Source organism: Scardinius erythrophthalmus (genome assembly GCF_964197995.2).
Source record: "Scardinius erythrophthalmus genome assembly, chromosome: 15".
Lineage (NCBI taxonomy): Eukaryota > Metazoa > Chordata > Actinopteri > Cypriniformes > Leuciscidae > Scardinius > Scardinius erythrophthalmus.
In genome coordinates, this window is record NC_138235.1 from 29987875 (window position 1) to 30014987 (window position 27113).

General features: G+C 38.0%; 2 protein-coding genes across 2 annotated transcripts; one reads left to right on the forward strand and one right to left on the reverse strand.

Annotated features, from left to right (window-relative positions):
- Nucleotides 1-9284: 9284 nt before the first annotated feature.
- Nucleotides 9285-14390, forward strand: tbpl1 (TBP-like 1). The gene is made up of 8 exons (XM_081385840.1): nt 9285-9375; nt 9491-9537; nt 10206-10406; nt 11933-12015; nt 12141-12204; nt 12291-12394; nt 12877-12971; nt 13686-14390. The coding sequence occupies exons 3-8, from the start codon at nt 10272-10274 to the stop codon at nt 13763-13765; spliced, it is 561 nt and encodes a 186-aa protein (XP_081241966.1). The 5' UTR covers nt 9285-9375; nt 9491-9537; nt 10206-10271; the 3' UTR covers nt 13766-14390.
- A 502-nt stretch (nt 14391-14892) lies between these two features.
- On the reverse strand, nt 14893-26893 carry slc2a12 (solute carrier family 2 member 12). The gene is made up of 6 exons (XM_081386792.1): nt 26735-26893; nt 26109-26243; nt 23922-25301; nt 19908-20030; nt 18902-19034; nt 14893-15885 (listed from the first exon to the last, which is right to left on the reverse strand). The coding sequence occupies exons 2-6, from the start codon at nt 26218-26220 to the stop codon at nt 15792-15794; spliced, it is 1842 nt and encodes a 613-aa protein (XP_081242918.1). The 5' UTR covers nt 26221-26243; nt 26735-26893; the 3' UTR covers nt 14893-15791.
- Nucleotides 26894-27113: the final 220 nt, after the last annotated feature.

The following is a 27113-nucleotide window of genomic DNA, read 5'->3' on the forward strand; positions in this document are numbered from 1 at the left end:
TTTGACACAAAAGAGAAGTGTTTGAAAGGAAATAAGGAGTGTTTTACAGTTGGAGTGTATGTGGTGTGTCTGCATGCGCGTGTATTTGTGTAAGAAAGCTTTCAATCTATCATTTTACTGACAGTTTGATGGCTCTTATCTATTTTATGATTAAAGATAATAAACTTATATATGCGCTTCCCTTGTGTCTTTTCCCTTATTCAGTCTCTCATTCATCTCTCGTCTACACACACACAGGTGTCTGAGACTGGGATAATGCATATGTGCAGTCTCTCATCCATACACAGCTGTGCAGATAACTTTTAACCCACACATTACACACATACACATTCAGCGTGATGGATCAGTTATCAGACACATTGGCTGGAAGCGCTGTTCTCCTCATTTAAAAGAAGTAAGGCTTCTTAAATAGGAGAGAGAAGGTAAAAAAAAAACAAGAAGATGGTGGACAGGATGAATGCTTAAGCAAGCAAAAAAAGTTATTATGACTACAGATCTGGCTTTGATTGAGGCTAAATTGGAAAATCCAACTTTTACAATCATCTTTTCCCATTCATTGCTTTCTAAACATCTTGTTCTCATTGAGAAAGAGTTTCTAAGGGAAGCAGAGAACATGAATCATTTGTTTAGTCACCTAAAACAAAACCTCTTCAAGGGAAGCTCTCTTGTAACGGAGAAGAGAGAGAAAATGGCAGTGTATCAAAGCCTGTAAAAAGAGAGTGCTGTTTTCCCCTCTCCTAATGACATTTACGCAGGTGCATTAATCCAGCACAAAGATAAAACAGCCCATGTAATGCAAACATTTGCATTTGTACATTGCTTAAAGTGTGGTACACCGCTTAAAATGGACAATTCTTGTTTCTTATGGAAAATTGCAATATTTATTATAAATGATTTATCTGTACCCATCATTATTTTTTAAATTCATACGCCTACTAATCTTTAATCAAAATAATTTCCCCTCCCTCTTGCATCTTCATCATCTCCTTTTCTCTTCTCTGATGACGTGTTTACTAGTGTGAGGGCGGGACAACCTGTCACTCACGTGACATCAGCAAACCACAACCATCCAATCAATTTCCGATGGACAAAATCAAGTCCCGCAAAACATTTATCCTTGTTTCATTTAGATATACATCACAATAGTAAAGAAGAATCTATCGCAACTTCTGTGTCATGACGACTTTAATATGACTTTCAAGACAAATGTAGAACAAAGGAGGATCATTAGGTTACATTTACAGCCTATGCAGTTATTGCCATTATTCAAATACTGTACACCACACACACAATCACACACACCTCTTGCCATAACAATCTAGCCCTTGTCAAAGTCACTCAGATCTTTATTCCTAGCCTTTTCTCCTGCATCCAATACGTTGATTATGACTACTATGATACTGATTGTTTGATAGTATGATACTGATTGTTTGATAGTATGATACTGATTGTTTTTTTACCATCTAATCTATGTGGCCTTGTTAGGAGACAATCAACAATATTCGCTTCACCTGTGACTCGTCAAAATGATGACTCATCAGAAAAAGAAAAAGAAATTCTGTCATGAAACTCTAGATGGTGGAGGGTAATTGGTCCTTAACTCAACCTGCTTGTAATCAAATCGTTCTCTATAGGGCGCAGCTGATTGGTTCCTGCTGTATCAGTAGCCAATGAGCTCGCTGCTCAACCTTCAAATACATGGTCAGCATTTACTGTAGCAGTGCAGCGCGCTTTCAGAAACGCTCCACCTGTGTAGATCTGCTATGGGTATTTCATGTACGCTATATTGATCAGCAGCAGCATGTCTTACTTGCTCACAGCAGTGTGTCATGTATGTAGTGGCAGTAGCAAGTCCTGCACTTACTCTACAGCAGCAGCAGATCAATTCCGCCAAGACCAAACATTTCAACATTGTTAAACCCAATACCATCCCAAACACTCAGAGAGTCGTCATGTATGCGTGTTATATATAAAAACACGCATACAGTGATGTAATACTATGTTGTGACACCTAGCAAATGCTTGCAAATACACGGAGAGAGAAAGAGAGAGAGCTGAGGGTTGCTGAACTCATCTAGTCACCCACGCATTGTAACAGGATATGAAACTCAAGAGGAGAAATATAACTCTCATGTGAATGAGTCTGATGATTAATCTCTGCAGGGGTCAGTCACATATTTGACAGATTTTTATTGGTTATGGTTTTGAATTTTAATAACATCCTCAGATCTAAGAGGTGAATTGTTGTGTCATCTGACCGTTACGTTCGTTATGCTCAGGATCGGTAAGGTTTCTAATGAGGGCTGCCATGACAATGATGAAGAATACTTTTCTAAGAATACTTTTCCTAAAACAGTCCAGCCTTTGGCTGACTCCCACAGACCAACATTAAAATATTCACAAACACACACACACACACAAATACAAAACACATAAACAAACACACAGAGAGAGTATAAAGGTCATAAACTGGAACATAGACCAAAAAAATAATCTTTCAGAAATTAACCAAGTATCACCAGCATTCATTATAAATTGAATTCTAATTGTATGAATAAAAAAAAGAAAGAAAAAAATTCCAATACACAACCCCCTTAAAACACAACACACTCTCATTACATGTGCACTTTACCACAGCAGACAATGACGTATGTGTCTGAGGTCAAACAGTCATTCACCTTCTTATCTGCACTGTCTTACCTCCTCAGTCACTCACTGGGGTAATCAGACCTCTGATATTTTTGTACTTCCAGTACAAAGAATACAACATCTTGTACAATCCCTGCCCGAGAGAACACTTACACTTCATATGCGTGATGATGGTCACTTATAGCAACTTTGTATTATGTCATGACATACAAACCATCTAACCTATCTATCTTAAATATAGTGACTAAAGCAGAGGTTGCATACTGGGCACGTACACACTGCTGCTAAATACAGTCATCACTCTTCTTCAGAGTGCTTAATCGCAATCAACATTTTTCACACTACATTTAACCCAGGGTGAACATTTAAATAAAGACCAGGGTTAGTACAGGGTAAACACCACTTTTAACCTTGGGTCCCCAACAGGGTTAACAGTGTAAAACAAGGATGTGCTAGAATGTTACAGCGAGTTACTTAGCAAAAAACAAGCAATCATAAACTTTGTACAGTCACAGGCCTTTTCACATTTGTGCTGTAGGCTACTGTCCAATCAAAGTTACGGAAATACACTTACGGTCAAAAATTTGGGGTCGGTAAGATTTTTTAATAAAAAATAAAAAAGGTACCTTATGCTCACCAAGGCTGCAAATTCAGCAGAAACTTTGAGAAATATTATTAAAATATTAAATGAATATTTAAATAATATATATTATTTATATGTGCATTTTATAATATATTTTGAAATGTAATTTATTCCTGTGATGGTAAAGCTGAATTTTCAGCATCATTACTCCAGTCTTCAGCGTCACATGATCCTTTAGAAATCATTCTAATATGCTGATTTGATGCTCAAGAAACATTTATTAATATCAATGTTAAAGTTGTGCTGCTTAATATTTTCATGGAAACATTTATGTGATACATTTAATTTCAGGATTCTCTGATGAACAGAAAAGAACAGCATTTATTTGAAATAAAAATCGTAAAGTAAGTCACTTTTGATCAATTTAATGCGTCCTTGCAGAATAAAGTATTAATTTCATTTAACAAAAAAAAAGAACATAGGTTATGCACATTGTGAATGTACATTATCAAAACCTGATTAACGTTGAACTAGAGATTGTTACTAGAGACAGATGTTATACTTTTATGACTGATACAAATGACTTTACGTTTAAGTGTTTGATAACCAATATGTAGAACCAATTTTTAATTAATTGCAGCTTTTTGATACCATAAAAAAAACATAAGTCATTATGAATATTTTGACAATAATAACTAAATGTTATTGTTATTCATGCCATTATATTTATGCAAAGTTGTTTTGTATCTAAATATTATAATGCATTATGATTATACTATGCAAACTGTCACGAGTTTGGGGAAATCCACACACACACAGAACCTTAACTAACGCTGTAGTCACATTGCAATGCGTATACGTGGCACAAACTCATGTTTAGTTCCACTGCGCAAGATGTAGAACATTTAGTTCATCCAGCTTTGTTATTTTTCGAGCGGTTGAACTCAGACGAGAAGCCCTCACATAAAACACTCCAGCCTGAGTGACAGCAGAGGTCAGGGAGAGCTGTGACATCACTCACAGTTTTAGGGGCCAGACTGACGTCATGGCCTTTCCCCCTCGCTTTTTTATCAGTTTATTTATCTCAAGGAGAGGATGAGAGAAAGATAGAGAGGCAGAGAGAAGAAGAGAGAGGTGTTTGTGATGAGAGAGGCTAGTCTTTATAAACACATCTTCTCTGCCTTTCTTGCTCAGTCCAAACACATCCACAGCACCGCACCCAAGCACTTCATCTCCATGGAAATCAGCTGACCTCTTCCCCTCCATCCCCACCTGTGCCAGGCCTCAACTTCCTGCTAATGGGAATTTAGAAGAAATGCAGAGAAGTGGTGGCAGGGGCAAATATTTGCAGTGGCAGGTGAGTGTCTCCGTTTTGGAATATAGCCTAATAAATATTTAATAATTATCAGTGTTAAAACACTTAATATGGCTAGACAACTATAAGTAAGCAATTTATAGGCCGATATCCTGAAAAGTGTAAATATTGTGGTGCTATAAAAACATTGCTCTGTTTGTTTGAACATCCCAACAAGACCGACTGCATTGGCTCAACCAATGGCGTGAGTTTGGGGCGGTACCATCTGTTCGGTCAACCAATGGCAGAAACCTGTTTGAAAACCAAATCATTATTTTGCCAATTCTATTTGGTGAATTTTTTATTTTATGCATTTATAAAAAAAAATTTTTTTAAATAAACATGTTGTAAGCATGTACATATTTTGGGATTTAAATTAAGAAGATTTTTATGCAAATGACTGAATTGAAGCGAACACAGCATTTATCGTCTGACTTGTGAACTTGTGTGTGATTTAGCTGGTATGAATGGATGATGTAAACATATGAAAGTTCCCAGAACTGTGTTTACGGCTGAGACGGAGTCTGTTCTATCACACACACACACACACAGAGACACACACACAAACTCACACACACAATGTCTGCTCTCTTTTTATGGCTTAGTGCTGAAACACCAGACACTCTAGTGTGCATAAATCTACTGACTTTAAATCACTTGTAGAAAATAAACCAGTGCATACAGCAGGTGTGTGTGTCTTTCTCTTTCTTTTTTTTTATCTCACTTTGTCCTGCACTGTCTTCCAGCTCAGATGGTTCTCTTTTCTACATTGTCAGATGTGATAAAGATGCAGATATCTGAGAAGTCTCGCTCTTTATGATTTTATGGGACAATTTTTCACAAAGCTGCATGGGAAGTTTTTCCATAAATTCCTTCTTATTTAAAAGCTATCAGGAAACATCACATTTTGGCTGACTTATAGTGTATATATTTGCACAAAATCAACGAATAAAATGTAGTAGGAAATTATCAAACAGTTTTTTTTTTTTTTTTAATGAAATTTAAAAAATGAAAAGAAAAATGTGTTGTAATGCTAAGGTTTATCACAAATTTTCTTTTACTTGTTTGCCTGTCAAAAAAATAATTATTTTACATTTGCTTAAAAAACATTTTTTCAAAGGTTTTTTTAATTCAGTTTGGGGTAAAGTATGGCCTAGAATATATATGTATGTATGTATATATATATATATATATATATATATATATATATATATATATATATATATATATATGAAATCTCAAGGGCCCAGTTACTGTAACTGGTCAAAGTTACTGGTTGACCTTCACCCACTTGATCTAAATATGTCAAACTGCTCTACGCCTATTCCTGTTATGGTGGCCTAAGGAAGACCTGATTACTGTAAGTGGTTTTATGCACATTACTTCATTTATTTACCTGAAAGCCCTTGAGATAAAGCTGTAAAAACAAGGCCAAAAACATTTTCATCTGTAAAGAAGAGAATATCTGAGATGGCTGCTCCCCAACGCGTATCATTACCCAGAATGCATTACTGTAGCTCAACAATCCCAGTGTTTGGTTCCTGTGTTTTCTGCCCAATGTAAACACAGAGTGGAGGTCATGCTCCACCCCTCCTTGTTTACAAATCACCCTCATTACCTCAGCAGCACATCCAACCGCACAAACAATGTTTAATATGACATGGCGTTTCAGCGTCTTAGTCTTCAAACTAGACAAAGATTCGCCCAGATGCGTTTGATTTTACTTTTACAAGGGTTCTAAAGGGTTCCAGAACTCACATCCTCCTGCAAGCGTACGCCGTCCAATGCCCCTCATCTAACCCCAAACACTTTCCAACGGATCCGACCCTTTCTTAACCTCCGACCCGAGTTCTGAGCGATCGTGAACGTCCTCTTTACTAGCACAATATGCAAATGGTGCATGATGCTGGTATTAAGCCAGTGAGCCTTGTTTATGCTGTTTGGCAGAGGAGATAACAGCGATAGCACTTCCTTTTTCTGACCTCCAGCACAGTAAACAAGAATGATGGTTCTCGAATCGACTGGAGTAAAAGCCACGGCTGGTTTGTTTTTTTCTCCATCCAAAAGATGAGCGGATAGGAGGACAGAAGATCCGAGAGGATCTTGGTGGTCGGGCTCACGGAAGAGCAAGGGAGTGATGGAGAATGTGTTTACTCTGCCTGTTCTGTCTGTTTATGTATCTTCTATCTTAATGAACAGTGCATTATTTCTCTCAGGAAGAGAATTTCAATGATGCTAAAGTCTATTTTATAGTCTATAAACACACTTAAGTCTCTGAAGTTGCAGTGCGGCAGGGGGCGCGGCGGACATCGCTTGTGGTCTGACACTGCCGTAACCTGCTTTAAATCTCAGGCTTTATAGTAAACAGCTCTGGACATCTCTACAGGGCTTTCCACACACAATTTATTTTATTTACTTCAGTATATTTCTGCCAGAGAGGCCCTTGAGATTTCACAAAGCCTATCTGGTAACCAAGGAGGAACCAAACAACAGCACTGAATCACTCTGAAGCTATTGTGCTGTTTTGCTTGGGAAACATCCAGTTTGGACTTGGAGTCAAGGGTCTTAGAGTTCAAGCGAGCCCAAATTAGTAAAATCAGAATGGCTCTGTAAACACGTTGGAATGAAAAAACAGGGACAGATGAAAGTAAAATCGCATTTCTTCCAGGGACCTTACTGATAGCATCGTATATATAAATCAAGACTGTATCTGAGGTTGGTTCAGCGTGTAATATAGGTGTCAAGAGTTCATTCATTAAAAGCACTGACAGCTGAAAACCCTTAGTTATATCCTTTTCTCCTAGTCATGCCAGAGTGGCTACTTCAATTCTGCGGTTACCTTTCCAGAAACCCCCCCCAAAAAAAAAAAAAAAAAAAAAACGCTAAAAATGCATTCTGTCCAGATGTGTCCACTTCAGACAAAAGCTGCTGACCCCCTTAAACCTGGACCTGAGACAGGACAAAATAAACACAGCAGTGGAAAGCTGTGAATAATATCTCAGAAAAAAAGGGTGTCGGACACAATGCAATGCTGGACGGCTCAAGGACAGATGTCCAATGTAAAATTGTCACTAAGTATAGAGAAGACAGTAAGAGAGTGTTTATGTATCAAGCAATTATTTTGGATTAATTAGTTCAACATGTTCAAAGGAATTCACATATGTTAGGGTGCAAACTCCTGCTTCTTTCAATTCTTTACAAAATGTGTTTCTCATTGTCTATCACTTAATATGGTTCAACAACGTCATTCAAAAAAGTGTCAAACGATTTTTATATGTCATCCATATATTAAATGCAGCTGCCATTTTTAGAGTAACTATAAAAACAGCGTGATGGAGTTGACATAAAGATTGTGACATTGAAAAAAAGAAACTTAAATTATAATTTTTTTTAAACTATATTAAAAGTCACCTGTTTCTTTGTGGTGGTGTTGAACAGCAGATTAAATGGAAAGAGGCTTCTAAGGGACTGAAACTTGCTGGCCCAGAAAAGTTATTAAAGAGATCGTTAATATAGTCCAAGTGACCACAGTGGCTTAATCTTAAGTTTATCAAGCGACGAGAATACTTTTTGCGCGCTAAAAACAAACAAAAATAGCGACTTTATTCCACTATTCATTTCCTTCTCTCTGGGCCTCGAGTGAGTTAACGTAGTGTTTTTGCGCAGCGCGTCACACACATGACCAGCGTCGGCCAATAGTGAGCCTACGTGGTGACGTGCAACACTGACGCGCTGCGCAAAAACACTACGTTAACTCTCGAGGCCCAGAGAGAAGGAAATGAATAGTGGAATCAAGTCGTTATTTTTGTTTGTTTTTGCGCACAAAAAGTATTCTCGTCGCTTGATAAACTTAAGATTGAGCCACTGTGGTCACTTGGACTATATTAACGATCTCTTTAATAACTTTCCTGGCCAGCAAGTTTCAATCCCTTAGAAGTCTATGGAGGAGTGAGACAGCGCTCAGATTTAATAAAAAATATCTTAATTTGTGTTCCGAAGATGAACGAAGGTCTTACGGGGTTGGAACAACATGAGGGTGAGTAATTACTGACAGAATTTTCATTTTTGGGTGAACTATCCCTTTAAATGTGAAAGAATTAAGGTCTGGTGGAAATGTTGCTATTTAAAAAGCTAACAGCGATAAAGTTTGATACATTTTGTCACATGTCTCACAATTAAAGGGATAGTTCACCCAAAAATGAAAATTCTGTCATTGTTTACTAACCTTCAAGTTGTTCCAAACCTGTATGAGTTTCTCTCTTTTGCTGAAAACAAAAGAAGATATTTTAAAGAATATGGATGACCAAACAGTTGTTGGACCCCATTGACTTCCATAGTATGGAAAAAAAATATACTATGGAAGACAATGGAGTCCATCAACTGTTTAGTTACTGACATTCTTAAAAATATCTTTGTTTGTGTTCAGCAGAAGAAAGAAATTCATACAGGTTTGGAACAACTTGGAGTTAAGTGAATGACAGAATTTTCATATTTGGGTGAACTATCCCTTTAAGAGGGGGTATTTTAACCCTTTTAATTTATGTATTAAATTCAATAACAGGATAAAGCTTTAAAATATTTAAACTCTACTACTGGCATAAAATAATGTTTATGTTCATAAATAGTCTGTGAGTAATGAAGGAAATGTTGGTCTACTGTCTACACACTTTTAAATGATGTCGCTGTTCTCCTCCCACCCGTTTGGAGGCGCTGTAGCGTGTGATATCGACAGTTTCGCATCTCGCGCAGGAACTAAGGCATCCTTGACAACAATCGCCGGTTGACTGTTGTATGTGTGTTGACGCTTTTGTTTACTTTTGGTGCTTTCCCCAACCATTCATTTTATCAATATAGATTTTTAAACATTCATATAATTGTTTTAAAAACGTCTTACCACATTATAGCTGAAAAATTTCTCGGACACACCATTTTAGCGCCCAATATCACTCAAGTAAGTGAAAGTTTTATTAGCTTAATGTGTTTGCTATTTATTTAGCAACTCTCTGTGTTGTTAAACCTTATTAATAATCACTTTCGCGTGGATATTAATCTACAATGTTTTATTTCCAACAGCGCTGCTCTGTTATTTACTCTTTGAGCTGAAACAGCTAGCATGCACGTTTAATGTTATTGTCTCCTAATGATAAATTGCACGCGTTGCTTTGTATATGTGTTTATTGAATGAATGAATAAATGGTGCTGAGATAAAAATATGACCATGGCATGGCGTATTGTTTTGTCATGTGATCTCCGTGCCAGTGCTTTGTGGGCACCTTAATTTTACGTTAAAAATAAAGTTGAAGATGTAAACTAATTGGCTGATTTGCATAGTTTAAGTAGGCAGATGAATTTGCATGGTTCCCTTTTCCACTTTAGTGCATATACTAACAGATGTTTTTTATCCAAAGTGACTCACAGTGTATTTATTACAGGGATCATTCCCCATGGAAAAGCTGTAGTTAAGTGCCTTTGTTTTGGGGACAATGGTCTTAGTTAATGAATCACCGCCTATTGTGGATTATAAACCTAGAAGCCTTTGGTTACTGCCATCTCAGACATGTAACTTCATAAGTTAGATTCTACATGTAATGTATAACAACATGTGTATGTGTTCTGCAGGTTGTTTTGTAACGTGACATGCATCTGTAAAGGGGTTGTCAAGCCTAAAACATCAACAGCGGCTCCATGGAACCCAGTAACGATGTGGCGCTTGATATCATCATTACCAATGTCGTATCCGTCTTCAGAACCAGGTGCCATCTAAACCTGCGTACCATCGGCCTAGAGGGGACTAATGTCATCTACAAGCCTGAAGTGGGAGTAAGTCTAGACAGTCAGATGTTTTAGATCACATACATTAGCATGGAACCATTAGTAACCGCGTTAACAGGGCCTGAAACTATTTTCTTTTATCAAATAATCATTTACCTTCTTGCCAACATGAGATGTGTTCCCTTAAATTAAAGACAAAATGTTTCAGAGCAAAGAATGCAAAAGAAGTGCTGCTTCAGGGTGTAAAATCTCAGTGCTCTTCGGTTGTATGGGATACTTGAAATCTAAGAACTTAGAAACTCCAAGGCACTCGAAATAAGTAGAAAAAAGTTAAAAAGCCTTTATTTCATTGATGGCTTAAACATTCAAATTGGTGACAGATCCACCTACACGTTGCAGCCAAACATGCCTTCGTCAGGGTGTGTGTAACAAACAGCATCTCAGGTTCATTTTTAACAGTTAATTAATCAAATTACAAACACCTGGTCACTCTGTGTAAAGAGACAATTTAGATAATTGAGATAATTGACCTAAAAGACCTATAGAGGAAAGAGAAAAAAACAAAAACATATACCAATATCATAAATATCAATAAAGTATGCAGGTCAAATTGCACAAAACACTATTGTATATAACTTCTTTTTTACAAATCAAATTACATAAATCGAAATTCAAAAAAATCAAACAATGTATAAATCATACAATGTACAGCACAATCCACAAAAAAAACCAAAAAAAACCACACCAATATCATAAATACCAATAAAGTATACAAGTCAAAATGCACAAAGCACTATTGAAAACATAATGTAACATCTTTTTTATAAATCAAAATACATAAGTCAAAATTCAAAAATCATACAATGTGTAAATTATAAAAATACACAGCGCAAAAAAAACAACAACAATATCATAAATACCAATAAAGTACACAAGTCAAAATACACATAACACTATTATAAATATAACATAACTTCTTTTTTATAAATCAAAATACATAGGTCAAAATTCAAAAATCATACAATGTAAATCTCACAGCGCAACCCACAAAAAAAAAAACATTATTTTACAAAAATGGCACAAAGTCTAATTCTCCATTCAAGCCCGGAAATGTTGTTGCTTTCAGTGTAAAGATCCAAAAAGACTCTCTCTGGAAAGACAAAATGTTTGTTTGAGAATTTTTCTTTGAATAGGTAATAGAGATGAAGTGTGCTTGATGAACAATACGGTTAAAGTAACAATTTGTGTAAAAATTGAATAACAGAATGAGATGCCATGCCGTAAGAAGAGTCCTACTTGTTGTTTTTATAATATTTTTCTTTGAAGACTATCATGTCTGTTCTGTTACGTAATAGTTTTAACATGTCTAGACTAGTAGTTTTGCATAACTACAAAAACATACATTTTGTTCCTCTAAAGTTGTATTAGGACACTAGCATGTACACAATTCATGGAAAGTGGCATCAGCGTTGTTTTCACCCTTTGCCTGAGATAGTCAGTATCAGCAGTATTAATCAGGATATGGCCAATCATTAACACTTGTTGTTGCTTATGTTCTGTGGATGTTTTTCCAGAAAGTCCTGATGAAGCTGCGAAAACCACGTATCACTGCCTCTATATGGTCATCAGGGAAAATTATTTGCACTGGAGCAACAAGGTCCCAATAAAACCTCCTTTTCAATTCTCAGAACTGCTGAAAGAGTTGTTTGTGCTACTTCTAAAATTGCAGTTGTCTTCTAAGATACTGTTTGGTAAATTTCTTGCATGTTTATTTCTGTTTAGTGAGGAGGAAGCCAAACTGGGCGCTCGCCGTTTGGCCCGCTGTCTGCAGAAGATTGGATTCAAGGTGTCTAAATGGATTAATAGCTACTTGAAAATGTTGTAAACTGCTTTGTAGATCTTCTGAATAAAAATGTGTTTTCTCATCTGCAGGTGAGGTTCTCGGAGTTTAAGGTTGTCAATGTGCTGGCTGTGTGCTCCCTGCCTTTTCAAATCCGTCTCATTGAGTTCACTAAAAATAATCGGCCCATTGCCAGGTAAGTGTTCTCCATCTACACATACAATTGATCATAATACCCATGTTTTTTAATAGTCAGTATTAGAGACCACAGACTGGCTTCTTAGACATGCACTTTGTGCTTTATGCCTGTCGATTTGGTATTAACATCTGTTTTGGGCTGAACTGACAAATGGTCAGTGCAAAATACAGGTTTAAACCATAAGTGATGAAATTGGAGACCTTCCTCTCTATAAAATTCAGTCACAAGTGGTCACAGGAGACACATCTGAGATGTGTGTTAATACCAGCTGTGAACATTAATGTGCCTCCTCTGACCTCTTGCGATCAGATCAGGAGAGATGGATGTTAACAGCGGCTTCAAAGGAACCTAAAAAAGGGAACAGTGTTCTCTAGTGGTGAAATGGTGTATGCGGCGGCATTGAGCAATCTCACATGTTCTCCTGCAGCTGGATTGCAGGGCTCTCTCATCACTATGTTTGTGTCTGTATGTATTTTTAGCTATGAACCCGAGATCCATCCTGCTGCGACATACAGAATCAAAAACCTCAGGAGTACAGTGCAGGTGTTTTCCACAGGCAGTATCACTGTTACAGGTAAATCACTCACACACCTTTCGCTCATATCATGTTATCTACCGTAATCAGGGTTTTGTCTGGAATGTACTGCACAAAATCTAGACAGTTGAAGATCCTTTTAATACAATGCCAGCCCTCGGTATGTAACGACTTCTCTGTGAATTCTCACCTTTTCAGTGCCTTTTCATACAGATTATTGCATTAGTCACATATTTGAAGGATTATTCCTAGATTTAGCCACATTATATTAAAGACAGCCTACTGGATTCATGCTGTGCAGACTGTGAAGGTCTGAAAATGAGCAAACATAATGCTGTGAGCTACAATGAGGCTCTGGAGTCTTGAGGAAATATCTTTATTCACTAGAGACTAAATGTTGTTATAAGCGCAGAAGGTATCATTTAAATTATATTTATATTTTCAGCTACATTTTATTTATTTATATGATTTTTTACTTAATAATATATTATCTTAATATTTATAAAAACAGTTCAGTTCAGAGTTTGTAATTTTTTTATTTATTTTTTATATATTGTTTTTTTTAGGTATTCTTATTTTTGCATTGTTTGAGTTGTATCAAATTGGTGTTTAAGAATAATTTCATGATTTTTTCATGTTAACATTTACTCAATTTAGATTGTGATGTGACCACTTGCTTTCTAGTGTTTACCATAAAGACAAGCTGAACTAATGTTGGATGTTATTGTTAACGACCATTTTCCCTCTCTCTAGGACCAAATGTTCAGACTGTGGCATCTGCCGTGGAGCAGATTTATCCTCTTCTGTTTGAGTGTCGAAAAACACTGTCATAGACCACACACACACACACACACACACACACACACGTAGGCACCGGTTTGAAATTAAAAGCACCTTATCATTGAATGTTTTAAGGCTTGTAACTGTTGTACTGTATGTGTCTCCAAGGCAGCTTTTGCCATTTCACGTCCAAGCGGGTCTAGGTCGTGTGTTTTCAGAGTCATGCCTTTGAACGTTGACCGGTGTTCTGACCCCATGACAAATTACAGACGACCTCTTAAAACTCAGAAGAGGACCATTAGTGCATTGACATTGTGTTGCTGGCATTGTGTAGTTATAAACACTTGAATTAACTGTATTATAATGCATGGACACCAAAGTAAAAACTGGCAGGCAGTGACTTTTAAAGATTACATTTTACTGAAACTTCTTGGAAATTTGAACTAAATTGATTCTAGCGATGTCTTCACGGCTCATTTAATGATACTTTAAGTCAGAAGCAAGAGGTTAAAGGGCAAACACTTCACATTTAAACAGCAGGAGATGTATATCTGTTGTATGCTGTGGACAAGAACACTCTGGGTTGTTAAGGAATCTTTGGTCCATATGTTTATGTAATATGTGAAAACTTTTGTATTTTATAATAAACAAAATAAAAAATAACCCCTATATTAAGTCATAACTGTCACTCATTTTTGTGTGTCTGTCTTCTCAAGAGGAATATATCAGCATTACTCATATTTAAGCCCTGCATATCTACTGCTAATTATTTTAGTAACTTGTAAATTTGATTGTGGTTTCATTTTATGTTTATATCCATTCTGCAGATTTTCCTCAGTTAGGCCTGCTCATATTTTATCTCTGTGACATGGAAATCACTCGAAAGTCGCAAAGGCCGTATGAAATGCAGTTATAAGCAACCAAAAAAGTTGTCAAATGTATTTAAAAGAAAAAACGTCGTTTTGAATCTTTTGTGTCATGACGCCTCATCTTAAACGGAGTAAACTGATCATTTTGTCCTCTTTTCTAATACACTGTAAAAAAAAAAAAAAAAGTTGCCGCCTTAAATTTTTAGGATTTTTCAGACATTTCAACTTAAATTACATTAAACCGACTTCTAAAAAATTAGTTGATTCTTGTATAACTTATAAATAAAGTTGAAAATTGCTTGACTTATTTTGATGGGTTAAAAAACATGTTATAACTTATTGATCAAATAATTCTTTTACAGTTATAGTATGAAAAAACATGAATAAACATCAGTACAACTTACTGAAAAGCATCATCCATCATATAGTTGCCTAACAAGTGTTTCAACCGCATGAAACACGTCACTAAAACACCAATGTAAACAAATCACATTTGAAAGTCATGCAATCAATTTACTTACCTCACTAGTTCTGAAAAATAACTATATTTACATGCATTTTACATATGCATTAGAAAATGTGTTTTAATATAATTCTTGTATTAGATATAATTTATGTATTAATGCATAAATGATGGAGCAGGACGCTTTTTTTTTTTTTTTTTTACTAAAATCACATACATTTTTTAAATTAACCAAATTCAATTTTGTAATATTACATATTGCTTGTGTAATCTGATGGCACGAAGGCATCTCGTATCAGTGACACCTTCAAGTGTTGTCCATGGTGGTGCTCAGCACACAAATACTGATAGGCCTGTGTGGCTGGGCCACAGAACTTGTCTTGAACTTGACATGGCATGATTATAGTCATGACTGCACACCCACAACTTCCAAAACATTTCATAACAGTGAGTTGTAAAAGCTCCCAAGTCCAAAACTACTTACAATGCTTTTTAAAACTTAATACAAATAAATCAGATTGACGTTAAATTCATCTCAACTGACCCACTGTGCCATGAGAAGGCTTAAGCAAAATTGTTTGCTTTAATGACAACATGACAGCATTTATTAGTCATATCTCTTCTACTCATATCGTAGATCAGTGTAGTCACAGATTTGGCTGTCCTGTAAGTTGCCCGACGGCACAGAGAACAATGTGTTGCTTGAAGATATCCTTGTGCTCTTTCACTCTTCATCTAGGTAAAAAGTCAAATGGTTGCAAGAGCTTTTTCCTCCAGTGAGGGTTGTGCTGTAGTCTCATGTTTTCTTCTGTGACACAGCAATGTGCTGCTCAGGTGATTCCTACAAAACAGGACATGTGTCTAATCATTACGTGATGCACTTTAGAACATAAACTCCCTGATGCATGCAGAGTGGGGCAAATGCCAAGCATTGCAAAAATAACGTTTTTTGATTCTCACATCTTGCAAAGAAGTACTTTTCCAAATATTTAGCTGAACGGGGTGTGTACCTGGTATAGAACAGGTTGCTGAAAAAAAATATGTTTCATAAGTCACTGTGATATTCTGGATATTCTCTCTTCTTCTTTGTAAAACTATGGGAATGTTTAATTTAATAAATACAATTATTATATATTATATAAGTATTTAATGTATCTCTATATTGTAAAAATTTCACATTTATCTCCAAATGAATGTGCAAACATAAAGAAGACAGTATATTTTAAATATTTGTTTAATGACATCTTTTTATGTATGAAGGCCAGTCTTTGTCAGATGCAATTTTAGCCATTAATTATAGACATTCAACATTACGGTATAATTGAAAGCTGTCGATTTAAACATTTATTAGGGTTTAAAAAATATAACACCTTTTAATTTAAGTGAACTTAAAACAATCTTCACATAAACCCATTATAATAAATGTCATATTTAGCTGTGCTTTTAATATATCAGCGCTCAACACTAAGGATTTTTTTCTATTGGCCCCAGTAAGACGGATTCAGATTTTTACTTGCCCTGCCAAAATGCACAAAAAAGTTTTTGTTTTCATTGTTTTTGACCCATGTAACCTTAGGTAGGTCTAACAGGTTGGAAATAAACAGAAATTGAATAAAGTTATCAAACATTTCACAGTATTCACTCCATAAATTATAAGTTAAAAATAGATGAATCCTTATTAAAGCTACAAACGTTACTGAGTCAAGAGAAGTGAGTGTTTTTCTCTTTTTCTTTTGTTCTTTGATTAACATTGACAGACAGCAGCAGGTTTATTAGGCTGCTGTCACTTTAAGACCTGCCGCACGACACGTTCATTTAAAGGGTTAGTTCACCCAAAAATGAAAATTATGTCATTAATGACTCACCCTATTGTCGTTCCAAGCCCGTAAGACCTCCGTTCATCTTCGGAACACAGTTTAAGATATTTTAGATTTAGTCCGAGAACTTTCTGTTCCTCCATTGAAAGTCAAAGGAGCCTCGAGCTATTTCACGTAGTGTTTTTGCGCAGCGCGTCTATGTTGTACGTCACACGTAGGCTCACTATTGGCCGACGCTGGTCATGTGTGATGCGTGTGACGTACAACACAGACACGCTACGCAAAAACACTACGTGAACTCACTCGAGGCCTAGAGAGAAGGAAATGAATAGTGGAATAAAGTCGTTATTTTTGTTTACTTTTTGCACACAAAAAGTATTCTCGTCGCTTGATAAACTTAAGATCGAGCCACTGATGTCACATGGACTACTTTGATGATGTCTGTACTGCCTTTCTGGACATGGACAGTATGCCGTCCATTGACTTTCAATGGAGGAACAGAAAGCTCTCGGACTAAATCTAAAATATCTTAAACTGTGTTCCGAAGATGAACGGAGGTCTTACGGGCTTGGAACGACATGAGAGTGAGTAATTAATGACATAATTTGGGTTTTTCATTTTTGGGTGAACTAACCCTTTGAGACTTTATTCAACTCATTTAAGACTGTGCTTACAAGAATACTCAACAAAATGGGCATTTTGGCATAATTTTGGCCGTTTTTTTTTTCCATTCAAGCGCGAAAGAGAACTCGGCACAATTATGACATTATCGCATTCATAATCTTTTGTGTCTTGAAGCGCTTGAATGGTTTAAAAGCATTCGCGATACGAGCCTGATACAATGTAACACAAGCCCGAGGATGACAGAAAAAAACGGATGCTGCGTTAATTGCATTAAATCTTTTTAATGTGTGAATCAGAAAAAAAAAACATCACAAAATGAATGCGTTAATTTTGACAACCATAAAAATTATATATTTAATGTCTATATGTAAGAATCTTTTTTATGTATTAATAATTTTTGTATTGCCAATGTGTGAACAGCTTGTAACAAAACTTCTCAGACTTTCTAGGTTGTCTATGAAAGCCTGTAGACTGATTTTATGTGAAGGACTCGTGGCGTTTTTGCTGGGAAAAATAAAAAGCATGTGACCGTAACGCACACTCCTGAGAACCTCTCTTCCGGAAATGAATGCTTACACCATAGATATATATATACATAGATTCCTCATTAGCAGCTCTTTCTACGAGCCGCTATACGTAAACCATTCTGGCATATTGGAACGCTCAAAGCCGGTCAATGAACACTCAAGATCAAGTTGACTGTGCGTCTGCAACCACAGTTACATGCTTGTATGAATATCTATATCTGCAATAGACATCCGCAGATGAAAGACAAGCAAAGGCCTTAGCTAACATAACATTACAAATTTACCACAAGTTAATACATATAAATACACAAAACAAAAATACAAAGCATTTTGACCTGTGAAAGATTATCTTGGTGTTTTTTTTACAAAAAGAGGCAGCGCAATGTAGTGGCATCTTGAAAAACTTGAAAGATTTTTACAGTGAGTGATGACAGCATCTGAAACGTTGGCGGACATGTGACAAATGTGGAATCTGTGTATACAAATCTATGGCTTACATAATGTTCAGAAAAATGCAGAAAGAGAAAAGAACTCTGAAAGTATATCAGGGCCTGAATTACATTCAGTTTCTTGTATGTTACTTGTGTACCAGAGCGAGCACGATTACGAGCGATCAGTTTCCGCTGCAGTTCACTTAACAGCCACTGGTGTCGCTAATAACAAGGGTTTCTGAATTCTACATATAGGTTAAAGATTTAATATTTACAATAAAACATATATTAAATTATTTAATAATTATAATTGTATTAATTAAAATAACTTATTGTCTTACAATGGAAAATTTGATTACATATAATGAGCAATAATAAAAGTGATGCCTTAATGATGTCACTAAATAACCATTTGAAAACAAGTAACATGAGATGCATTTGTGTATGTGTGTACTCACTTCATGGCAAGTTCCTTAGAGATCTGCTCCAGTGATCGGCCTTTCGTCTCTGGCACGAATACAATCACAAACACCACCAACACAAAGCTCATAGCAGCATAGGAGAAGATCACGGTGGGCAGGCCGATCCTCTCTACAACCACAACACATTACACTCTGAAAAACACTCCGAAAGCTTTTTTTGTTATTGTTCTGTGGAAAAGTTTGTGTTTCTTGTGTTTTCATTCCATCTCTGCAGGAACATCCCCACAGGTGGCAAATGAATGTCTGGCTGACTGCCTCAAACTCGTACTTAGCGATCAGTTTCTGAGAACTAATACAGCCCTCAATGAGTATGATAGTAACAGTATTTCATACAAAATAGTCTACAGTCTGATGATATATGGAGTTTCTTTCTTCTGTTGAACACAAAAGAAGATAATTTAAAGAATGTCGGTAACCAGACAGTTAGCCATTGACTTCCATAGTATTTTTTTCCCCTACTATGCAACTGTCAGCTTACCAACATTCTTTCAAAATATATTTTGTGTTCAACAGAAGAAAGGTTTGGAACAAATTGTAAATAATGACAAAATGTTCATGTTGGGGTGAACTATCCTTTTAACTTATTGATACTATGTAAGAAAAAGTGTGATATTATCAAGGCATTTGCTAAATTATATTATGTAATAAGTATAATATATATTATATTAACCTAAATTAATCTATCTATCTATCTATCTATCTATCTATCTATCTATCTATCTATCTATCTATCTATCTATCTATCTATCTATCTATCTATCTATCTATCTATCTATCTATCTATCTATCTATCTATCTATCTATAGCAATGCTTGAAGGCTATGGGAACAACATGATGGTTTAAATTCTAACATCAATAATTGATCAACTGTTTTTCCAGAATAGTAACTTGAATCAAAACAACACTTTTTACCTTGTCACAGTAGTTAATGATCTATGGCTAAATGAACTCTAAATGAACTTGTGCTTGTGTGTTTGTTACCTGTCATGGTAAGGAAGGTCATTGAAATGAGTAAATTTGTGGCCCAGTTAAAAGCAGAGATGACGGATACAGCCTTTCCACGGATGCCAGTTGGGAAGATTGCACTCAAAACCACATGAACCACTGGAGAAAGATGATTACACAGGCAGAAATAAGTTTGGTTAAAAAGTAAGAGAATGAAAGAACAGCTTATACAATTTTTAAATGTGCAACATAAGCTTTTCACAGAAATGCATTATTAAAAGGACTAATTAAAACCTAAAAAAATATTTTACTCAACCTCCTGTTTTCCCAAACCTGTATGACTTCCTTTCTTCTATAGAACACAAAAGGAACAGTTTTGAAGAATATCCCAACTCTTTTCAAAATATTGTAATGGAAGTGAATTGTGGCTGAAGCTCCATAACAGAATCCCTCTTTTTAATGAATCGGTTTGAATGATTCGTTCACAAATTGAGCTGATCCAGTTCTCAAGTTCAGCTCACTGATCAATGATCCAGTCACAGCAGTTAAGAGATGAGAGTAGTAGAGATGTCCAATTCATGAATGAATCATTCTATTGAGGTTTTTCTATTGAACTTTTCAATAAATCAGTCTGAATGATTTGTTTAAAAAAATCGGGTTTGATATGATTCTTGAGTTTCAACTCAATGATTCAATAATCCTATCACAACAGTTAAGAGATGAGAGTAATAGGGTTAGTCACTCTCCTGAGGTTGAACTTTATTTAATGAATTGGTCTGAATGATTCATTCACAAATCTGACTTTTCCCTTTTGCAATCCACAGACAAAAATCAGTCATATTGGTTTGGAATGACATTAGGATGATTAAATGATGACAGAATTTTTTTTTTAATGAAAATTAGCCCATGATTTACTCACCCTGAAGCTATCCTAGGTGTATATGACATTCTTCGTTTAGACGAATACAGTCGGAGTTATATTAAAAAATGTCCTGGCTCTTCCAAGCTTTATAATGAGAGTGAATGGATGGAGAAAATTTGAAGACCAAAAAAGTGCATCCATCCATTATAAAAGTAATCCATATGGCTCCAGGGAGTTAACCATTGTGCATCAATTAAAAAAAGTCACACACAGCTACATAGAGGACAAAAATGTCCTTGTCAAAAAACTGTCATAAAAATTTTAAGCTTGGGAGCACAGTTGGTTTGGTATCAGTTTGGTATCATTTTAAAGAAGACCCTTGGCAGATTATTGCTGAAGTAAAAAAAAAAAAAGTCAATCCAAAAAAAAGTTATATAGGTTTAAGTTTATGAAAATTATTTATGAACATTATTTTATATAAAATTTATATTTTATGAAACAAGTTGAACTCTAAAACGGCTAGAAAATCAAAGCCATAAATCTAAATAAGTTGTGTTCCAAATTTGAGGTTGATATCTCAAAATATGAGCTTTCAGTAAGATCTTGTTTGGGCGCAGTATCAGATTTTCCCCATTGGATTCCAGCAAAACTCCACTGGTGCACACAGTGATTGGATTTTAGATTTGCCATCCATCTTCTTCCGCTTATCCGGTAGAGATGCGCGGTTGGCGGTTACAGCTGCGGACTCCGCGGATAAACCGCGGATCGGGCGGATGACGTGACGAAAAATAATATTTTAATTAAATTCGGGCGGGTGGCGGGCGGTTGAACTAATCAAATGAAAAATATATGTATACATACAATCAGTGGATGGCGGGCGGGTGCGGTTTTGAAAATTGGTCAAAAACGTTGGTGCGGATGGATGGCGGACGGATGATGAGTTTTGTGATGCGGTTGCGGATGAAATAATAGCCCATCCGCGCATCTCTATTATCCGGGGCCGGGTCACGGGGGCAGCAGTCTAAAGCTCATTTCGGCCGCCTGTATCCAGGATCTTGTCCTTCCGGTCATGACCCACAGCTCATGACCATAGGTGAGAGTAGGAATGTAGATTGACCGGTAAATCGAGAGCTTCGCCTTGTGGCTCAACTCTTTCTTCACCACGACAGACCGGTACATCGACCGCATTACTGCAGAAGCTGCACCGATCCGTCTGTCAATCTCCCGTTCCATCCCTCCCTCACTCGTGAACAAGACCCCAAGATACTTGAACTCCTCCACTTGAGGCAGGAACTCTCCACCAACCTGAAGCGGGCAAACCACCCTTTTTCCGACTGAGAACTATGGCCTCGGATTTGGAGGCGCTGATTCTCATCCCAGCCGCTTCGCACTCAGCTGCAAACCGTCCCAGTGCATGCTGAAGGGCCTGGTCTGATGGGGCCAGCACGACAACATCATCCGCAAAGAGCAGAGACGAAATCGTGTGGTCCCCAAATCTGACACCCTCCGGCCCCTGGCTGCGCCTAGAAATTCTGTCCATAAAAATTATGAACAGAACCGGTGACAAAGGGAAGACCTGCCGGAGTCCAACACGCACCGAGAACAAGTCTGACTTACTGCCGGCAATGCGAACCAAGCTCCTGCTCTGGTCGTACAGGTACCGGACAGCCCTTGGCAAAGGGCCCCGGACTCCATACTCCCAGAGCACCCTCCACAGGATACTGCGAGGGACACAGTCGAATGCCTTCTCCAAATCCACAAAGCACATGTGGAGTGGTTGGGCAACTCCCATGAGCCCTGGAGAGGGTATAGAGCTGGTCCAGTGTTCCACGACCGGGACGAAAACCGCACTGTTCCTCCTGAATCCGAGGTTCTACTATCGGCCGTGTTCTCCTCTCCAATACCCTGGCATAGACTTTCCCGGGGAGGCTGAGAAGTGTGATCCCCCCGTAGTTGGAGCACACCCTCCGGTCCCCCTTCTTAAAAAGAGGGACCACCACCCCGGTCTGTCAGCCCAAAGGTACTGTCCCCAACCGTCACACGATGTTGCAGAGGCGTGTCAGCCAAGACAGCCCCACAACATCCAGAGACTTGAGGTACTCAGGGCGGATCTCATCCACCCCCGGTGCCTTGCCACCGAGAATTTTCTTGACTACCTCAGTGACTTCAGCTTGGGTGATGGACGAGTCCACCTCCGAGCCCTCAGCCTCTGCTTCTTCAATGGAAGACGTGTCAGTGGGATTGAGGAGATCCTCAAAGTATTCCTTCCACCGTCTGACGACATCCCCAGTTGAGGTCAACAGCTGCCCACCTCCACTGTAAACAGCGTTGGTAGGGCACTGGATTTTAGATTTTCAGTTAAGTTTTTCTGTCTCAAATGTTACAAGCACACAAACACACTTTTTATTTTATTACACATATACAAACCACACTCAGACATCCATACCAACACACCCACACAATTATCGTTGCATAATTTCATAATATCCATAAGGATGCACAAGGGTTAATAAAGGCCTTCTGAAGAGAAGCCATGCATTTGTGTAAGGAAAATACCCATATTTAAAACTTTATAAACTATAAAGACTAGCTTCCGGCAGACGGCCGTACGCATTGATTTACGGTGGTAGACCCCTGACCCGATGCACAGTGTAATGACGAACGTGGAAGCTCAGAGGAAAGAGCAAAACACCGGTCGCGAATTAGCCATTTTGAAGAGAAATTTCTATATAATAGAAGAGGAGCTTCAGTTTGTTGCACAGCCTTATTTGTTTAAACCATGAGAGACGACTAAGCTGATACTCCTACATCCTACGTCATATTTGAATGCATGCATACATGGGTTAATCTTGTGCCGCAATTCGGCTTGCATAGTATGCGTACGGTCGTCTGCCGGAAGCTAGTTGTTTTTAAATATAATTTTAAATATGGCTATTTTTCTTACAAAAACCCATGGCTTTGCTTCAGAAGGCCTTTATGAACCCCCCGGAGACGTGTGGAGTATTTTTATCATGGATGGATGCACTTTTTTGGGCTTCAGATTTTATAATATAACTCTGATTGTATTCGTCTGAAAGAAGAATGCCATATACACCTAGGATGGCTTCAGGATGACTAAATCATGGGCTAATTTTTTGGGTGAACTAACCCTTTAACAGGAATGTCACTTAAAAGGAATGGTCACTTACTTGGTCCCAAGCTGATGGAGAATCCAGCTACATACACCAGCAGGCTGACCAGCGAGATCCATTTTAGAGAGGGCGACACCTCATTAACATGAAAAGATTGAAGAGCAATTTTTGAAGAACCCTCAGCAGGTTCCATCAATGCTGTTCTGTGATCATAAGTGTAGTTTAAAATCCAATGGCCCTTAGTGTCATTAATGCTAGTGTGGAAAGGATCTGATTTGTGCTTGGTTTGAAGTTCATAATCAGAAGGCTGGTATAAGCCCAGTGGAGTGTTTGTCTGGATATCAGTCTCATCTCCCATCCCAAGTACCGTGAGGTTTGCTTTATTTATGGGGCCTTTGCATAGACTGGAAACATGTGTGCGGCTCTGCATAGTAACGGCCCCCAGGGTTGCCGTTGACAACGTCATAATGACGGCTCCAACACACAGAAGGGCTTTAGGCCCCACTTTGTCCACTAGAAAGACTGCAGGAATGGTCCCACCCACTTTAACCACACCAAACCCTGTGGACGCAAGAGTCGCTGCCTCGTTCCCATGGAAGCCCACACTGCTGAGAACAGTTGACGCGTATGCCAAAATGTTGGGCTGTCCCGTAGCCTGCTGCAAGAAAACCAGCGCAGCGCCAACAAGTAGTCTCTGAAGCATGTTGTCACAGGAGCGGAAGAGGTCCAGGAAGCCGTGCTGGCGCTCCGCCCCCAGTGCCATGAGAATCGCCTGAAGTTCATTCTCCACCTCGTCTACCCCTTCGATGCCAGCACGGAGACGGAGGAGAGTGGCGTGAGCCTCTTTCTCACGATGTTGAGCGAGCAAAAAGCGCGGACTCTGGGGCAACAGCGGCATGATGCTGGCTTGCAGCAAAGCAGGGAGCAGTACGCCAGCGAACGTAAACCTCCATCCATTTGGGACACCTGCGAATGCCCAACTCAGTCCAAAACCCAACAGCATCCCTAAAACTACCATTAACTCATATACACACACGCACCGTCCACGCCAGGTGGCCGGTGCCACTTCCGCCGCATACAGGCAAGACGCTGTGCCTGACAGCGCTACCGCCATGCCGACCAACATCCGCCCGACAACTAGCGCCCAAAACGACACCACACACACACTCAAAAGCGTGCCCAGCACACACAGCAGCGCTGTGAGGATGATAGAGAACCGTCGTCCGTAACGGTCCAGGATGGTGCCGCCACCCAGAGAGAGGAGGAAAGCTCCAAACAGAAGAGACCCAACGACTTGCTCTTGCTCCGGGCAGGAGAGAGTCAAAGCATCCCTGAGTTGAAGCAAAGCTCCTGATATCAGACTCATCTCATAACCCATCATCAACCCACTCAGGCAGGCCACAGACACAGAACACAACACCAGCGCTGCACCATTACCTACAGAGAGACAGAGAGAGGAGGACATTTTAAAAAAGATTGCACTGAAAAGTACAATAAACACATGCAAGCATCATAAGACAAGCATTTAAATACATTATTATGACTCTCAAATTACTACATAGATTCAACAGTGCCAGTATACAATCAAAATAACCCATGAATATGAAATGTTACAGTAAGTCACAAAAATCATCATCACAGAACCACTTGGCTGATTTCGTTTACTGCAATCCCTATACTCACACACATGCTCCCATGGCTTTCCTTTATGAGGTTTGTTTCATAATGTCCTACAAACAGTTAAACAGTACGCACTAGCAAGCGTATGAATTGCCTTAGTGCAGACTCTATAATCATTCTGGATAAATGCACACTAATCACCTATAATTAGCTACAATATAACTGACTATCAAACTATAATTATTTGACTATATATGACTGATTGATTACAAAATCACAGCTGTTGTAAGATATGTACAGTTACAATGGGGTTCCATTAGTTATGATTTGGATTACATAACTGTTGCACAACTAAGTCAACATGTTCTAGGTGCATCTTATCATTTACAAACAAATTATGAAGCTTATATGTGAAAGAGTTTTAATTCTAACAGATTACCAAATTAATCAGTAATATCAAAAGAACAGGAAATTTGAAAATGTCAAATATGGACGGCTAGCATCCTGCCTATTTTGCCATGTGCCAGATCTGTTTTAGTAAAGTTTGACTGCACGCACAGACTTTGACATCAAAAACTAAAAACATTGGACTTTTTTTTTTTAAGGAGTTTAAGGAATACTTACCTGGTTTTGCAGATGGGCTTTTCTCTAGATGTATGTGTGTATCTGGACTCTGTAGAAATGTTTTGCTCTGGGGGTCAGAAGTCATTCTTATGGACTCTTCAGATGCTTCCATGTTCTTAAAGGGTTGTGGGGCAACTACAGTAGGTAGACAGTAAAAAAATATTATTAACAATAGGTTCATAATAAATAGTTTTCATTTTAACAATGAAAAAGGATACTGAGGAAACTAATTTAGACCTCTACCATGACACATTCACAACACTGGAGGTATTAATTTGGGATTGGGCCAATAGAAATATTTCAAACATAGTCTGTCTCTTAGTAAAACGATCTGCACTTAAATATATCTCTAATCAGCATGCAAATAACCATTGAACTCCTAATAAATACAAATTAATTCTCTAGTTCATGGAAGCTAATACTGACTAACAACGCCACCCATGGGAGCAGCACAACATACATCAATAACTTATTTAAGTTACTGCTCTTAACACATTTGTTACAGCATGTCCCAAACAGGAATGTACAGCCATTGACCATCTTGGATTTCTCAATGCCATTGCTCTAGGCACAGATCAACAAGTAAAAGCTCAATATCATTCAAACAGAGCGTCCGTTAACGTTACCTCTTTAACATCAAAAATGGGAACTGCTGTCTATGAAATCATTGCAGCTCTTCGGCTCTCTCCTCCTGGGTGGCATGCAGTAACTTCTCTGTCCTTGTGTCGATACCGACACACGTTTCTTGTTTTGGAAGCAGCAGTGACTTAAACTCCGCCTACATTAACCAATGCAAAACAGCGAGACTGAAAGTGTCAAGTAAGCAGACGGGGTTGGAGAACTAAGCAGCTCTGACTGGGCAGTGTTAATAAATGATCCATTATTACACTATGACATTCATTTTTTTACATAATGGTTTGAACTTAACGATGTGATGGTGACCCACACACACATTAAAAATGCATGTTGTCAGCAGCTGTTGCGGTGCCCGATTTTTTCAGGAGT

Bases quoted from the DNA above. Each gene is read 5' to 3' on its own strand.
- tbpl1 (XM_081385840.1), top strand. From the start codon at position 10,272: ATGGAACCCAGTAACGATGTGGCGCTTGATATCATCATTACCAATGTC. The intron at 10,407-11,932 runs GTAAGTCTAGAC...ATGTTTTTCCAG, and splicing joins TCTACAAGCCTGAAGTGGGA to AAAGTCCTGATGAAGCTGCG. The intron at 12,016-12,140 runs GTCCCAATAAAA...ATTTCTGTTTAG, and splicing joins ATTTGCACTGGAGCAACAAG to TGAGGAGGAAGCCAAACTGG.
- slc2a12 (XM_081386792.1), bottom strand. From the start codon at position 26,220: ATGGAAGCATCTGAAGAGTCCATAAGAATGACTTCTGACCCCCAGAGC. The intron at 19,035-19,907 runs GTAACAAACACA...TTGTGGTTGTAG, and splicing joins GACCTTCCTTACCATGACAG to AGAGGATCGGCCTGCCCACC. The intron at 15,886-18,901 runs GTGAGTACACAC...CCTGTTTTGTAG, and splicing joins TCTAAGGAACTTGCCATGAA to GAATCACCTGAGCAGCACAT.